Below are 17,827 nucleotides of genomic sequence, written 5' to 3'. Positions count from 1 at the left end.
ACACACACACACACACACACACACACACACACACACACACACACACTCCTGTTCATCTTCAGTTTTACAGCTTTGATAACAAACACATGCTCTTTACATGTCTGCCTCTTTGTCTTCATTTTCTCTTTTAGGAGTCGTAGCTACATTATCGTAAGTGTTTGTGTGTGTGTGTGTGTGTACATGTGTGTGAGGCAAAAACATATGGGTAAACATATAAAAGGATGCAACTCCACAGAAACCAAAAACAGTCCAACTATGGGAGTGCACCATGTGTGGTGTGTGTGTTTGTTGAGATTTTGTCTTCCCTCATTTATGGGATATTTCTCATCCATAGATGTAAGAAAATGGTTATTTTATGCTTCCCACTGTTTGTAAAATCTAAAACAAACTCTAACCTTAACCCTTAATTCTTAATTGTATCCCCTCTGATCCTCCTCCAGCCTGCGTTCTGGCTCGTGTGCAGACGTCTGGTTTGCATAGCGACTCTTGCAGTCCAGGCCCCCAAAAACTCCAGCTCTCTTCCTCAAGAAAGACTGATGACCCTGAGGATCTGGCACGGCCGACAGAAACTCCTGCTGTGTTTTTAATGTCCCATATTAACTTGCTGTATTTAAAGGTATTTTTTGCTTTTTTAGACAAAAGCCTGGAAAGTAGGAGATAAGGGAGGGGAGGATTTTAAAGATTCGAGCCAAACATGCTTTAGTCTGTTGGGCCACCAGAACTCTGAATTTCAAATACAAAGACAATTCAAAGACTCTTGAGTTTTTTCACCTGCACAAGTAAGACTATTGTCTCTCTTCTTCCCATTTTGGGTGATGTGAATGCTAGCCAGGCCATCTTTTTTTCTCTCAGTCTGGCTTTCTCTGCAGCTGACGTAGAAAATGATGATGACTGTTAAAGTGCGGCCCTGACGAGGACATAGCTGTCTGCCAGAGTGGCTTTCCATCTGTCTGCACCTCGGTCTCAAAATGACAGCAAGACAGTTGATTAACGCACAGCTGATGAACCATCCCAGTTTGACCGTTTTCAAGAAATATGTCTCTCTGTATGTGTGTGTGTGTGTGTGTGTGTGTGTGTGTGTGGAGGCAAACAGGAACTTAGAAGTCAGAGTAAATAATTCATGTGAGGATTACAGAAAGAAGCAGAAGTGGGTCAGAACTGCAGTTATTTCATTGGACATTTACAGAGATCAGAGTGTGGGGAAAGGGTGAGAAAGAATTAAAGAAAGAAGGGATAGATGGGTGGAAGATGATCTTTTTAAACAGTTCGCACTGCAAAAAAAACTGCACACTGTGGCGCAGAGTTTTGCGAGTTTGCATGGATTTCGTTCTATGTATGTGTGTTTGTGTTTCTCAGAGGAGATTATTGTTGCAAAAAAGCTCAGTAATCCCTCTTTTGTAGCTGCTGTTGTCCCCTGGTTGTAGGGCAGAAGTCAGTACCCTCTAGTCTCTCTCAGTTCAGTTCAGTATGTGCATGGCACAGCAGAGCGCTCTGTTTTCTCTGTGATCACAGCAGCAACACTGAAGTTGTGCATCAAGCTGTGTGTGTGTAGTGTGTGTGTGTACAGTGAAGGCTAGTACAGGCCTGTCCTCTCTCCCTGGGGATATGTTTGAGGTTCCCATTTGAGCTTTCTTCTTCACAAAGGCCGACTTCCCCTGGGAGGCCCCCCCCCCGGCCCCTTGCCGCGCACCCATTAGCACGCACAGCAACACAACATGCATGCATGAGCGTGTGCAAAGTGCGCAGCCTCTTCCCATGCACGTTTGCTGCTGCTGTACACACACACACACATGTGCTCAAACATACTTTTAGTGGCTGGATTGAAGGTTGTGGCAGGAGTGGCCTCTGGTGATTTAGTGCTTCCTGGTGAAGGTTGAAGGAAAGGCTTTTTTAGATGGAGGAGAAGAGGCAGAGAAAGAGGGAGAGAAAAGGAAAGGAAAAGGGAAACTTAGGGAGCACAATCAACAAATCTGCCCCCTCTGTGCTTGTTCTGCTTTTGAATGCATTCACTCAGACACAGAGAGTCATAAAACCTCTCAGAAGAAATAGAAGGTGAGGAAGCAGAGGGTAAAAGGGACTAATCAGATCCCACTGCAGATTGCATTATGGTGCCCAAGATAGAACCAAGAGGTACCCTTCACTGTGTACTGTGTAAAGCTTCTCTCGTTTTATTGTTTTAGCAGTGGAATAAAGCATAGAGCTGCCTGTGGTTGAAATTATCGGCTGCGAGAGTTAACAAACGCCTATTTTTTGTTTATTTCCTTGCAGCGTTTCTTAAAAATAAACCCACAGCCCAGATTTCAGCTGTAAAGATTTGCCTTGTTGACACTAAACTGGGAGCTGATACCTCATACCTCAGCTAACTCGCTCATAAAACATCAACAAACCCCAGCAACCCCCCCTTAATGCTTAGCTGCCACTAAATCATAGCGAGGCTCGGCAAGAAACAACAGAATGTGTGCGCGTGTGTTTATGTGTGTGTGTGTCTTCACCGGTGAATCATCTCTTTTGGTTATGTGTGTCAGTGAGGCATGTGCAGGCATTCATGAGCGGGTGCGTGCGCGTGCATGTGTGTGTAGGTGGCTCAGTGTGAGAAACATCGCTGCAGTTTGTTTACATGCTCGGTATCAGTTAGGGAAGCTGTCATTTACCACAATACATGCACACATATTAGGAGTGTGTGTGAGTGTGTGTGTGCGCGATTGCTGTCCTATAATGGTCTATTTCTAACTGTCTGTCCAGATTTCAAGTGCATCTTGCCAGGAAGTGTAATTTCCTGCTCAAGAGACTGATTCAGCAGCATCCAGCTGTTGTGTTTGTGTGGAGAAAAAGGGAGACAGAAAGATGAGGTGACCGCCTGTTTTTCCCATTCAGCTTCTTAATAGTTGTTTTTCCAGGTGCCACAAACCCCCCCCCTCCCCCCCCCCCCCCCCCCAACCCCCACCTTGCCAGCCGCTCTCCCCCACCCACGAGCTCACCAATCATTCCTCGCTCTCCCCAGTTGCTCTTTTTCACACTTTTAAGTCGGAATCTCCGGCTCCATAATTCCCCCGAGGACTCACTACAGATCATGTGTCTGCGCTCTCAGTCGAAGTCGTAATAACCTCTCAATGTTGTTCTTTCTTCCCGTGGTTATTCTGAAAATCCTGCGTCCCACAGGTATGAACTTATACAAACCACCAGCTTTGTGTCTGTGTTGGCAGGGTTTTTCACGAAAGCTTCAAAAAATTCTTAAAATCAATGATTTGAGTACAAGATTGGCTTCACTTTTCAGCAGTCTTTTTAAAATCCTTCTGTTGATTCAGAGTCTTACATGTTGATTCAGATGGCCTGACGGTTTCAGCACATATGCATTGAGTTTGTATAGCTCGGATTAAGCCTGAGGTTAGATTGCATGCGTGTGGTTGTGGCTGTCGTGGTGCCGTCTCACCGCAGCATTACAGCGTATATGCATGCACGTATATACAGGACATATGGGCATGCATGTGTACGAGGGCACAGCTCAGAGGAATGCGTTGCCCCTGCTGGGGGGGAAGGGAGAACAGGGAGAAAGAGAAAAAGAAACTGAACACTGAGGCATGAAGGCATTTAAAAAGCAGAGAGATTTAGAGAATGAGAAAGAGAAGCATAAAAGAGAGGGCGAGATGGATGCTGTAAAAGAATGAAAGAGCTTGGTGCTTACATGTTGAACCTCTTTGCTCTTCTAAACAGCCTTTAAATCACCTTAACAATCAGTCTTGCTTGCAGGTTTACCGCACAATGTGTTTACTCTCTTAGCTCTGTTAGCGCCTGGTATGTGGCATGATACTGGTGTTTACATATTGCTTGACTCCTTTCACTGTACAGAGCTGCCTCTCCGTTATGACCAGCGGAGCTTTCTTCATCCGCAAACTTAGAAGTTTTCATTTAGAAAAAGTGATCAAAATTCATTATATGTGGCAACATTCTGAAACATGTTTCAGTGGCTGTTAGCTTTTAACTTTTAAGAGTTAGATTTTAGTTTTTGTTACACATTACACACAGTTTGGGACGGCTGTCTTTGTTGTCCTGAAGATCACACTGTAACTTCTGCGTCGCCGCTTTTGTTGTGCCTGGCAGTGTGTTTCAGTCACACCTTGTATCTGTGTGGACGCTTGTCTGCTTGCTGTTCCTTCTGCAGCGCTGGAAGTCGAATACAGTTAAACAGGATGGAATAAAACATAATAGCGCAGAGACATACGTCTTTATTGCTTTTATAATCGTAATGTAGGATTTGCGCTGTGAGGGTGAAAGCGACAGGTGTTTTCTCCTTCCGACACACCTGCCTCTCTCTTCCTGGGTTGTGATTTATCAGTGAGGTTGAAGAAGAAGCTTTGTAGCTATGTGACGAGAGAGGGAGTCACGTCTTTTTTCTGCTCCGGCTGTTTAACCTTCCACCCTTCCTCCTCTCCGTTTGATCTCTGTATGGATGTGTGTCTGTTTGAGGTTGATGTGGTAGGAAGCTATGCACGTTTTTTTTGTTTTTTAGGGTTTTTTTGATGATAAAGAGGCGAAACTGTCGTATCGGCTGTCATCTGGATGTTAGCTAGATGGAGTGTTTCTCATTCATGCACAGCTCCGTTCACACACACACATGATTCTTGATAGCTGTCTTAATGATTGACTTTCTCTTCCTCTGTTTCCCCTCTCCCTCTTTCTCACCCTCCCTCCTCTCTGCTGACTCGCAGGTGGTGTCCTCCTGTCAGAAACGCACACTTCCTCTGACACATGGCTGACAGCGGGAGACGGAAGGGGTGAGAGAGAGAGTACGGGACTGACACACACTCAGAGCAAGAAAGAGGCAGTCGGCCATCTGTAGTCGGTCCCCTGCTATTCTGCAGCTGTGTTGGAGTCAGCGAGTGATCCTCGGCTCCGTCAGGACTACAGAAACCACAGACAGGGTTCTTCCAACATCTCATCGCCCAGAGGATGAGCCTTGGCTGGGGCAGTGTTATGGCCTCGCTGGCCTTGGATTAAGCCCTTGGGGCAGCTTCTTTGGAGGGATGGGTGATATTCCAGCTGGATCTTCTGCTGTCACCATCCTCCGTGGCTGTCATTAGTGGCTAATGAGCTGCTGCTAGAGAGGAAACGGAAAAGGTGCCTGTGGAGAGAGGAGGATCCTTACAGCTGTTATTAAGAGGCCCAGAGATCTCAGACAAGGAATTTGTTGCCTTTGTAAGAGAGTGGAACACTTTAAAGCGCTTTCGGGTGCAAGCATAAAAGGATATCTACTTTGGAAGTTGTTGTTGTAGACGTTGTAGACATTTCTTTGCACTGGTTGATTGCCAATTTTTGTTTTTGTTGCAGTATTTTCTTAGAAAATTCTCACCATGTAGTTAAAAGACATCTTTTTTTCAGCAAGATGATTTAGTATTTAGACTTTTTATATCTCTAAACTGAAGGAGTTTTAACAAAACATTCTACTCCTGCAGGATTTTTTTAAAGCTATATTGTTACTGTTTTACATTTTGGTATTATTTTGAGCTTCCTATGCCCTGAAGGACATTGATCACCATGGCAGCAGCCTATCGTGTAGTGGTGAGCAGTGTGAGCTGCTATAACAGTGTGGTGGTGGATCGGCGCACTCACTCCCACGCTGTGCACTACTGCTCAGGGCCATGTGGGGCGCTGTCCCAGGGACTGGACTGTACTGTCGCACACCGTGGCACGTGCTCCGAGCTGCTTGTCGCGCCTGACCCTGCATACACTGACCCCAACAACTCCCTCATACACTCCCGTAACATGATCACTCAGCAACTTCCTAACCATGGTAAAATTAGTGTTACCATGGATACGAGTTATAATGGTGGTCTAGAGAGGGCAGGCAGCAGTGGCAATTTGTCTTTGGGGGAGGACAGCCCCACGTGGCGTGGTAAGAAGGCCTCCAATGTTGGAGGGTCGACTGGAAACCTGAGCTCCTCTGGCAGTTTGAAGGACATCACCGAAGAGGCCATCAACCTGGCCAGTGGTAAGCTCAAAGAGTTTTCTTTTGACAAGCTCCGCCTCTCCTCCTCCAGCCACGTCACCTTCCGGAAAGGTCGGAAGGTCCGTCCTGACTCTTTCAGCCGTCGCTCCACCGACCTGGAGATCATCTACGGCCACTTCAGCTCCCACATCACCACAAACGGAATGACTAATGGTATGACAAATGGCATGGCTACTTGTAATGATGAGAACCTGCCGCCATTTGTGCCAGGGAAAGTAACAGGCCTGGAGGAGACAAAGCTAAAGAGCAGCACAAGCACCTTGTCTGCCGTCACCAAAGTGGGTGGCGGATCGACAAGCAGCCTGTCGAGTATTGGGTCTTTGGACCAAAGTCTGAACACCGTGGCCTCCCTGTACCTCAGTACCCTGGGGGAGGAGAACCTGATTGCACGTTTGCTGGAGAAGACACGAGCGGAGGGCGGCACTGGGGGATCAGGCGGGGAGGACATCCGTGCCTGCCTTGACATCCTTCTTAAATGTTCCGAAGACCTAAAGAAATGCACCGACATCATCAAGCAGTGCATCAGACGCAAAGCTGGCGGAGGGTCAGAGGAAGGAGGAGCGAGTCCTGACAGTGTGTATCGGGCCGTGATGACCCGACTCAGCTCCTATTTGAAGAGGCTACCTCTGGAGCTGGAGGGAATTGGAACTTTCGGAGGCGGTGGGCAGGGAGGTCAGGGAGGCGGACACAGTGATCTTGCTGAGCTGGTCAACACTCTTCACTCCATCCAGCAGGGGCCATTCTCTCCAATATTTGGCAATGAGCAACCTCCTCGCTACGAGGATGTGGTGCAGTCACCTCCAATTACAAAGACTGCTCCGCATTCTGTATCCTCTACTCCCTCCTCTGTTTTACCTTCCTCCTCATCTTCTTTGAAATCAGACTCCATCCATACCAAACCAGCCCAAAGCTCCCCGTCCAGAGCCACTCCGCTTACCAATGGACTACAACATCCTCATCCTTCTTCTATCACACAACATACACTCTCTCCCCCGTCTGTCACATGCTCTCCATCCAGATCCTCTCCGACACACTCTCCTTCCCCTCATCATACCTCCCCGACACCCCCGTACACACACACTCCTCCAGCATCTCCCATGGAGGCCCTTTATATCGAGGAGGAGGAAGCAGATGTGGACAAGACACCAGAGCAAATCTCACAACAGACACACACTCCAACCAGGGGGGTGAAAATTACCCAGAACAAAAACGGGACGACGTTGGGCCAACACACACACCTGTCCCATCCACACACACTCCATAACTCTTCAAATACTTTGCCGTCCAGCACTGGCTACAACCCCACTTGGCCCTCCTCTGCCTCACAAACAGTCTCAGCACCCAAAGCTGTCTCACACAGAAATGATGACATTGACAAGCTGCTGATGGACTTGGAGAATCTGTCTCAGAGTATGAGCCACCCCAGAAACACTGAGCCTCCACTTCCAGCCAAAACCAGGAAGCGAGACCAGGGAATCACTTTCAGTGAGGTCCCCCCTCAGCCCAAAATGACCCAATTCCAAGTCCACAAGCCAGACAACCACCTAGCCATGAATGGCCCTAGCTCCAGGACCCCCCAGAGTCTCACTCCTCTGCAGGGAGATGACAGTGAAGCTGTGGTGGGAGAGGAGGAGGATGGGGCCCTGCTGCTGAGGATCCTGGAGAGCATTGAGAGTTTTGCCCAGGAGCTGGTGGATTCTGGGGCGGGGAGCTCAGGGAGCGCTGAGAGGAACAGCGGGAAGGAGCGAGAGGTGATGAGGCTCTTGCAGGATACACTTGCCACCACTGGCAGGGCTGACACCCCTCTGGAGAGCCCAATCCCACCAGCTGCTCCCACTGCTCCATCCATGCACACAGATGCAGTGCCAGCTATACCGCCAAAACACTCCCAGGCAAACACACCTGCAGTTACAGCTGCGCCGACACTTACAACCGCAGCATCTGAAGCTGTGTGCAGTGCTTCATCTGAACCTGCACCTAAACATACACCTGATGCTTCCCCCAAACCTCTGCCTACACCCATACCTGAACCTACAACTGAGGCAACAGATAAAGTAACAGAAGCGTCTGCAGGTGACCCTGATCCAAAACCCATCCCCGCCCCTGTAACAGCTGCACCTGCGAGCTTGCATTCCTCCACACATTCAGCTGAACCTACACCTGTGGCTGCACCTGAAGCTCCAGCCCCTGCAGCCATCCCAGTTGTGGCACCCACAAGAGATGCTGCCGTTGCTGTTGGTGACCCTGCTGCTGTGAGAGACACTGGTTCAACCCTCCTCATCCAGCAGACTCCAGAGGTGATCAGGGTAAGTGAAACACCTTGAAATGAAAACTACTGACAAATGCTCAAGTCAATGGACAGCCAGAAAGACAACGAGAAATTTAGTGAACATCACAGTTTCACACTGTTACAGCTGCATGATTGCCCACGTATCAACACACCATTTGAGATGTTATTGTGCACAGTCAGTTAATACCTTTTCAACTCATCTGGGAAATAGAGCAATAGGAATTTCAAGGACTTTAATCATGTGATAAACTGCACGTCTCAGACCTGAATTATTATTCTCAGTGTCTGCTGAAAAAGATCTTCGTCATTATTGAAGCCAACTGTCTCTGGCTGAAACACCAGCTCACTGCTTTGTGGAGGACAGTTTCACTTCTGGTATTTGGAGTGTGGTTCCACACAAATCTGTTGCAAATCAGTTGTCTGAGTTAGAGCGGATATCAGCAGAGGACACTTTTCTTTATTAAGTCCCATTCAGGATTTTGGAGGATATTTACATGCTATGCAGCTATGATTTATTTCACAGTCACTGCAGTCGCGCATAGGAAAGAGACCAAAATCTCATATCCCCAGATAACAGTACATATCACAATATAGCACATTTTCTGTAAATTCAATGAGTAGTTTATATAAAACAACGTTCTCCTACTTTTATGTAGAACCTTCGTGCAAAGTTTTCAGTTAAAAAAAAGACTTCTCAACTATAGTTGCAAAGTAAATAAATATAGACCTAAAATGTGAATATGAGCTGAAATGATTCTTGCGTAAGTGGTAAAAAAATGTGGTGTTTGAGTCTATTATGGTGGCATAATTTGCAGTACAGTGAAGTACAGTTTTCTGGTCCATGTCAGACTTTTCATACCCAAACCACGTCCATGCGACAGAGTAGCCCCTCTTTTACATATGAGCTCTTCATTTAGTCCTGGCTGGTCAGAGTCCTTCTCCTGTTTCCCGTTGTGTGTCACGTTCACTCGCCTCCATGTTTATTTGTGTTGCCTTCATGCAAATTTCCTGCCTGCATCCGTGTTGTGCAGAAGTGTCGACAGAATATATACCGCTGTAAAGAATTTGCAACACAGCGAAATAAACAAGGAGCATAATATGAAACGATAGATGTTTTTCTATTGTCACACGACATATACTGTCACATCGCACAGCCGCACAGCACAGCAGAAAAGATGTTTGCTGTTATGTCAGAAGTCGAGTAAACTGAGTCAAGAGTTTGACTCATAGTACAGCTGCAGCAGCATCTGAAAATGTGTTTTAAATGTTACTGTTGCCATGGTGTAAGAAGCAAAGAGACAAGGAGTCTGAGAGTAACTAAGTGTCAGACTTAAGAAACAGAGTGATTGACAGCATTAGATTGAGATAGCCCGTTTGAAAGAAACCCTCGACTGCTTTCAGTACAAGTCACATAAAACACCCAGGCGAGAATTTCATAGCTGTGACACAACGGGGTCGATGCCACTGTAATTGATGGGCCGTGATGAATAGTATTCATTAACCGCGATGAACACGCTTATACAGTTTCCCTACACAGGCTTGAATAAGGAGCTCAGAGCTCTCTGAATCATGGAACAGAACAGCTCATTGTGCTAGGAGTGGCTCTTTGTTGACTTTTCCTGGTTTCCAACTTGCGTTGTGAAGCGTGAATGTGTGTATGTTTGTGTGTGTGTGTGTGTGTGTTTGTGTGTGTGTGTGTGCAGACATGGGTGTGTGTTGGCTCTCCTTTCCACCCCGGGGAATATTTATAAAGGTAATTTAGGGTTGTGCTAAAGAGGGAGGGAGATGGTAAGGCAATTGGAGCGTGTGTGTTTGTGTGTGTTTGTGTGTGTGTGTGTGTGTGTGTGTGTCTGAATTGGTGTGCACAAGGCTCTGACACTGCAGTGAATAAACTTAGCAGGGGGGTTACCTCAGCTCATCTCTGATGTGGGTGTTCAACAGCACATTGTAGATTTAGGTAATTATGTATGACAGACAAACACACATTAACACCTACACAGAGTATCAAGTCATTACTGTGGTCGGTTTTTGCTCTCTCTCTGCCTCCATCCCTTTTATTTTTACTTATTTGCTTATTCTGGTGCTTTCCCATCATCCCTCCTTCTCCTCACCAGCCTCCTGCTGCTGTTTATGTGTGTGTGTTTATTTACTGAGCTGTGTAACCTTATGCCCCGATGATATGTAGGGCACCTATTTATGAGGTTACCATGGTAGCTGCCACAGTCAGAACAGAACAGCCAGCACCCAAACACATCATTACGCGATTTCATTCCTCCTCCGTACTCTGTCTGCTGATCCATCCCTCCTTCCTCTCTGTTTTTGTTTTTCTGCTCCTCTCCTCTCCACGTTTCTTGCCATTCTTTCTCTCCACCTTCTTTCCTTTCTTTTCTACATCTGTGTCCCTTTTGTTTGTCTCCTTGGTGTCCTTCTTTCACCTGCAGTCAAGGAGTCAGTCTACGTTGACCGCCGCTTCTCTTGCTGCCCTGTGATTGGCCGCTGTGTTATTTTGGGAGCGGTGAATAACAGTTGTTGCTGTGTGGAGGGCAGAGAGACCCAATGAGAGGTGCTGATTGGAGCACAGCATGAGGGTGGGTGGGGGATTTGACAGGGCGGGATGAGTTGGGGTAGGGTGTGGGGGGCATCTGTTGGCACGCTGAGTGTTAACGGTATCGTTACCCTCCAACCCTCTCCACCCCTGGCAGAGCTAGGTGTGAGAGAGGCCTAAATCTGTCCCCCCCCTCTGTACTATGGCATCCCGCTAACAGACTCACTGTCGCCACAGTGTAAATGGACCTGCGTGTATGTGTGTCGGTGTGTGACGTTTGTTTTGTGCGTGCATCTGAGCTTTTTTACACGTCCAGCTGCTCCTGTGTGTGCATCTACACATGTGTTCCTGCATGTGCATATGCATACAGGTGTATTCCTGTGAATCCCCTGTGGTGAGCGTGTGTTCGAGTGAGCGTGCATGTGTGTGCGTGTCTGTTTGTTGGCCCGAGGGTAAGTTGACCCAGTGCTACTGTGGGTCACAGCTGAGTTTCGGAATAGCTCTCTGACATCCAATACCTGCTCCGGCACTCTGGGAATTATGCTAATGTTCCTCAGCGCCAACCCCGCCTCCTGCCTCAGCTGCACATTAAACTGCCAATCAAACTATAAACAAGGCAAGCCCCCTCGCACACAAGTGAGAAAATGCCCTTGCGCTATCATCCACGCCCCACCTTGGAGATTTGTAGCTGTGTTTCCCTTGGCACCGCCATGGCTTTGATGGGAAGCTCTGCTAAGCCCTCTGGGATGACACTGGCCTCAGACGGCAGCATCCTCATGTGCACGTGCGTGTGTGCATGTGTTTATTGTTGACTCTGCTGCTGACAGACTAATACAGGGCTTTCTGCACCTGTCAAAGCAGACCCATTAATCTCCATGGAGACAAGGAAGCCAGCTGATATAAATCAGAGGCAAGGCCACAGCAGTCAAACTCAGAGCGGGGAGACGTGGCAGCAGTGATTCTGCGAGTGGAGTCGGATAAATCTGCCAGTGGTACCTCAGGTCATTGGTCTTCCAGTGGTCCATCTTCCTCTTCCCCTCTCTCTGTTTTGGGGAAGTTAAAGAAGAGATATTTGTGAGAACATTGCCCTGCTACTAAGTCTGACCTTTCTGTTTTTGTTTCAGTGCAGCCATTGCTGACATGATTTACAGACCCAGTACACTCCTGGCTGAACCCAGAGCTGCCATTCTGGTGGCTTAATTAACCCTGCTGTTTTGAGTGTTTCTGCCAACTGCTGTGGACTTGTTGCTAGGCTAGAAGCTAGCCTACAGCCCTAAGTTAGGGTGTGCTGAAGGGTTTCCCACAGGAAGCTGGTGAGAAGGTGGTAGGACTTCACTTCTAACTTTGTCCATACCTGATTATGCACCATAACTGGGACATCCTGCTGAGAAACGGCCGTCCGTTGCCAAATTGAAAAACGCATTTCAGTGGAATTAATTTGCTGTTATGGCAGCAATGTGACAACCTCTATCTATAAGCAGCATCCTGTCTCATTGCAAGACTGCAACACATACAGTAACAGGCACTTTTCTCAGGTGCTGTCCCGTCAAAGTTGCATGTGCAAAGAAATCCAGTCTGCACCTGCAGCTGGCTGCAATGTGCCTGATGGAATGATGATAATCTCTTGTCTGAAAATAACCGGCCTCTTCTGTCAGTCAGTGTTCCTCTTTCTGAATTTCCTGCCCATCTTTTTTCGCCACATGAGGAAAGGAACTGTTGACCTTTGTAGACCCACTGTTTTTTGGCAGAGGGGGCCTTGAAAGAGGATGGAAGGAGCGGCAAAGTAAAATGTGGAGATAAAAAGGAAATAACAGGCAGACAGGAAAGCTGAATGTTGGTGTGAGACAAGGGGGGGGGGGGCGAATTCAGAGTGAGGTAGAGAAGAAGAGGAACGGCCGTGGAAAAGATGAGAAAGAGACTCATGGTGCTGGGGGAGGGGGATTGAGTTAGAGTTAGTGTGTGTGTGTGTGTCTGTGTCTGTGTGTGTGTGTGTGCACAGGGGGGCTGCAGCGTTCAGTTGTTGACTCTGGGTTGGCGGAGGATGACATCATTCCTCGGCTGCTTCCACAGGAAATAAGGTCACAGCGGGAATCTCGGCCAAGTGGGGAAAGACGCCTGTTTCAACCTAGGTGCACAAGCAGATGAATGCATTCATTTAGACACACAGACACACACGCACACACACATACACACACAGACACACTCATACTTACAAACACAATGCACTCCCAGACTGAGGCCTGTGTTGCTATGTGTGAGAGGACTTTTCCAATACAGTTCATACCAGCAAGGTTAGCCTGGACAATCAAATATTCACCACCCAACCCTTTGCTACACACACACACACATGCACACGCACACGCACACACGCACACACACACACACACACACACAATCACAAATGGTGGGGTTCATTAACTTTGCATATTTGGCTGAAGATATTTACACACACACACACACACACACACAACACTTTTAAGCAAGTGACATCATGATTCACCACTCCCAGTGCAGGCTGGGATAGCATCCAACCGCTGTTCCCAATGGATTGTGCTCTGTTGGAGGGTGCACACTTGTACAGATGCTTGTATGCACACACACACACACACACACACACACACACACACACACACACACACACGCAAGCCTTACTTTACTTTACGCAAGCCACTTTTTCATCTGAAAAGTTTTTAGCTCAGTGGGAGGCGTTGCTGCGTAACTCTCCGGGCCTCCCTCTGTGTCACCATGGAAACCACCACAACATGTTTATAAGCAGTAGGTGGCTGGTGGGACTCCCCTACCCCAGAATATCAGTTGTATTCTGATTGGCTGATGGGGGCTCCCTCGCAGAGTCATGGCACCAGGGGAGATCAAATGGAGCCTGGATGTGTTTTAGGTTCATTTCAGAATACGGACTATGTCCATGTGGGTGTGGCCGGCTGTGTGTACGTGCCTGTGTGTGTGCATGCATGCATGTGTGTGTGTGTGTTTCCTTGTGAAAGAGTTTGCCAATGTTCCAGAACATCATGGCTCTGTAGAAACCCCCCCTCCACACACACACACACACACTCATTTCCCTACAGTATCCCTGTTTAACCCCACCCTCCCTCTCTTTTTAAACTCACCCTTCACCCAGCTCCACCCAAACTGGGCCGAGGATTTTCTCCAGAAAACTTTTAGAAATGAATCCAGATTTTCATAGATTTCTGCTAAATTTTAGTGCGCGAAAAGTAATGAAAGGTGTATATTTTGTAATGATGGTCCAACAAGTACTGCAGAGTACTGCATTTGATTCAGTCCAACCAGTGCTGTGTCACTAAAGCCAAATGCGTGTTTTTACGTTGTGTTTTGTATAAAAATGATATTTTGAGCCTTCGTCTTTGGCGATCTGCTCTATAAGTATACGGTTGTCATCACACAAGCCTCTCACGAGGGATCAAAGGCAGCAGAAACCAGCATCTTCAGTCAGATCCAGGCTCACCCCTGAGGCTTGAGCGTCGGACAGTTCAGACGTGGGAGTAAGCAGGGAGCTGCTACCCTCTAGTGACCCTCGGTCCCTGCTGTACCACACACCGCTGGGCCAGCCTCGCTGCTGTTTTTCTTATGAAGAGGATCTGCAGCTCCATCTGCAGGATGAGCTGGGAACTAAAGCTTGTGTTTTAGGATGCAAGTCAAAATCGGTTTTGTTGCCCAAGTATGTTTGTCCTTTTTATAAGCTGCTTTTGATGAGTTTAACTGATTTCTTGCAATAAAATAAAGGAGGGAAAAGGGGTCTTGTGTTTAAGCAGTGACACAATCTGCCATGATTGTGTCATTATGATGAAATGACAGTTGGAATGAAAGGGTGGTGCAAGAAACAGTGCTGCACTGGGTCTAAGAGAGGCTGTTGTCTTCATGTTGTATGTTTGTTTACTGGGAAAATGGTGCATGGCAAAGGCATGTCAAGGTGGTTTGTTTGGTTCATGTAAATGGTCTACAGGGTAGGATCATGACTTATGCAACATATTTATGTGCATTCTTCAGTGCTATTTGACCATCTCCTGTTAAGATTTGTCCTAAATGTTGCAGGGCTGCAGCTTGTGCAGCGGCTCTTCTCCCTCCTAACATTCCTGTCTATCTTTACTCTTCTCTCTGAAAAAGAGAGGAAACAGGAGCTGATCTGCTCCACCATTGGCTGCATGAAGTCTCTCGCTGCACTGACAGCTCTCTCGCTGCCGCTCCAGGCCGAGGCCCATCACTGCTGCTGATGTAGGATTAGCTCACTCACTCTAAATCTTAAGATAGCCACAGGAAGGTAATGCAAAACTTGCCCTAATAGCCACGCGTATAAATAAAAAAAGCCAAGCTGGCCAATGAAGGCCTGGAGTTTGTTGTTATTAAAGATTACTTGTTGACAGGCTGCTGTTCCTGCAGAAGGAGGTGATTTACTGGGCAGTTTTTTTTGGATGATGCAGCCGGGCAACCCTCCCAGAAATAGGCAGTAAAGTGACACATTAAATAAAGATTTCTATAAATCCTTTCACAGCATGATGCCTTTCCTCCTGTGATTGCTGAGGCAGCGCCACTACCTAAAAAATTCTGTCTCATTTTTGATAGAATTATGTGCTGCAGTTATTCAGAACGGCTTACTGGGAGAGTGCACAAAGTTTGGTTGTCACAGATATATCGTACAAACATGCAAAAAGAAACAGAATATTGTGTCGACAAAATTTTAATGCTCATTAAACTTTAAATTTTTCTCCATTCAGATTTTAGCTTTATGTGTTTTATATATATATTTTTTGAAACAATAAATTAAAATGACCTTTACTGTACGATTATCATATATTTACCCTTTACTGTGTTGTTTAACTGTCAAATATCTTTTGTGTCTAAACACACAAAACAAAGTACCAAAAGTGAAAGAGCAATATTAAAGGAATAGCTCAATATTTTTGAAAATACACTTACTTCAGTACCATTTTCATGTCTGTATGGCAAATAAATCTGTAGCTGGTTAGCTTTGCTTAGCATGAAGACTTGAAACTGAGAAAAATTCTCTCAAGATCACTAGTTAACACTACGGATGCACTGATCTGATACTGATGTCAGTCAGATACTGTCTCAAATAGCTGGATTGCACATTGGTGACAACTGGGCCAATTTATTCAGTTCAATTCTACTGTAATTTTATATCTTAGTGTGACTACATCACATCATGCTTCAGCAGCATGTTGGTAGTATTTTGCCAAACTACAGCTGGAGTCAAGAAGTGTAACCGACACCTCACTGATGGTTAAAATGGTTATAAACCAGCACAAAAATGATGATTACCAACATAAACCACAATGTTCTGAAGAGACAGATTACAAACACTAACAAAAAGTAGCATTTGCATTTTAGAAGATAAAACTTAAACTACTCAGTCCAGCACTCGGCTTGATAGGAAACGAGGGCTGTCGCTCCTTAATGCACCGAAAGGTGAGCACAGCTGTCCTGAAGATGCTCTATATTAGCCAGTATTCCAGAGCTCCAGTGTGTTATAACAGCTGCAGACTGGACAAAGGAAATCCTTATACCCCATACACTTCCCGCTCCTTTTATTAACAACACAGTAATATTCAAACAGGAATTTAACCGTAACAAGCCACAATCCTGCAGCGCCTTACAATGGTCAGACAACGCCATCATGGTCCAAAGCTCCCTGGCATGCACCAACTGGGACATCTTCAATCTTAACAGTGTCGCTGTCATTACAGACTATATCCGTTTTTGCATAAAAACCAATCCAGTCAAATTAGGAAATTATCCCAACTCCGAACCCTGCATCACCCCTCAAATAAAACTGAGCCTGAAAGAAAACCATACAGCTTTGACGCTGAGAGAGTGGGCTGCAAACTGCAAAACGAGGTTCCTAAAGCAACACTGAGATTTGAGGACAAAGCGGAGCATGAATTTGGCTGCATGGACGTCAAACAAGCTTTCCAGATGGTGAAAACTCTGACTGGATGCAAACCCTAACACAGTCTATCGGCATCAACCGACACAGAACTTTTCACCGCTAAACTGAAACGTAACCTTACACATCACAACAACGACAACAACAGCAGTCGAGAAAAAGGAGCTCTGGTATCAGCATTGGCAGAAACAGCATATGTTTCTCAGGAAGTTATCTGCTGGACTGTCTCTTAGCTTGGAGCAGCAACCTGGAGTCTCCCCTTGTTGCTTGGCAGCTGCTCAGAAATAGTCTGGCACTTTAACTGTTAAATGTGTTAATTAGTGAGCCTTCGAGGTGCTGGGAGGCGGATGTTGTTACCGCTGGACAGGCGAGCTGTTTTCCCCAGTTTACAGTCTTTATAGTATGCTAGGCTAATGGCTGCTAACTGTAGACTCATCCAACTCTCTGCCAGAACGTGAATCAGAGAATTTCCCCAAAGGAAGAATGACACAGGAAGTAATTGAACGAAAATACATAAAAGTCTGAAAGTAAATTAGGGTGCTATATGAGTTACCTTCAATCAGCTGGTATAAAGACTTTTTGGTTTGCACAAATTGTTTGCAGAAAAGCTGCAAACAATCTCAAAAGTGCAAACAACAGATGCTAATAACTGCAGACAAGGCTCGAACGAGGACTAGATCACCCATAATGTTTGCTTAGTCACAGATCCGATGAAATTGTTGCGTTTGTTCATGCTTTGTGCTGAAGTGAAATTAGAAGTTTGACATTTTTTGGTTATTGTCAATGCTGCTGTGGTTCTCGAGCTTGTGATGTTTTTATCACAGGACAGCCTCCGCTTCCCCTCAGACAGCTCCAGCAGCTGCGTCTTTAACTGCTCCCATGTTGTCCTCCTCTGATTCGGATGTGAGGCAGACCGTGGCCGGCACTGATTCACTTCATCTATCACGGAAGCAGCGCTCCAACCCATTCCCCGCAGTTCAGGGAGGGGGTTCCCGAGGCAACTTTGCATGTGTGTCTGTGTTTATGTGCGTGTGTGTCCTCCTTGAGAGG

At 46.5% G+C, this 17,827-nt stretch overlaps 1 protein-coding gene across 2 annotated transcripts in view; it reads left to right on the top strand.

Moving 5' to 3' along the window:
* Positions 1–4,712: 4,712 nt before the first annotated feature.
* Positions 4,713–17,827, top strand: part of LOC121618223 (serine/threonine-protein phosphatase 2A regulatory subunit B'' subunit alpha-like) — a 29,274-nt gene continuing 16,159 nt past the window's right edge. For both annotated transcript variants that reach the window (XM_041953586.1, XM_041953585.1), the window contains exon 1: positions 4,713–8,310. In XM_041953586.1, the coding sequence (XP_041809520.1) occupies positions 5,533–8,310 (2,778 nt within the window). In that variant the 5' untranslated portion in view covers positions 4,713–5,532. The remainder of the gene's footprint in view (positions 8,311–17,827) is intronic.

The sequence above is a fragment of the Chelmon rostratus genome, chromosome 15 (genome assembly GCF_017976325.1).
Source record: "Chelmon rostratus isolate fCheRos1 chromosome 15, fCheRos1.pri, whole genome shotgun sequence".
Taxonomy (NCBI): domain Eukaryota; kingdom Metazoa; phylum Chordata; class Actinopteri; order Chaetodontiformes; family Chaetodontidae; genus Chelmon; species Chelmon rostratus.
Note: the sequence above shows the minus strand (reverse complement) of the source record. Positions and strands in the feature narration are given on the sequence as shown.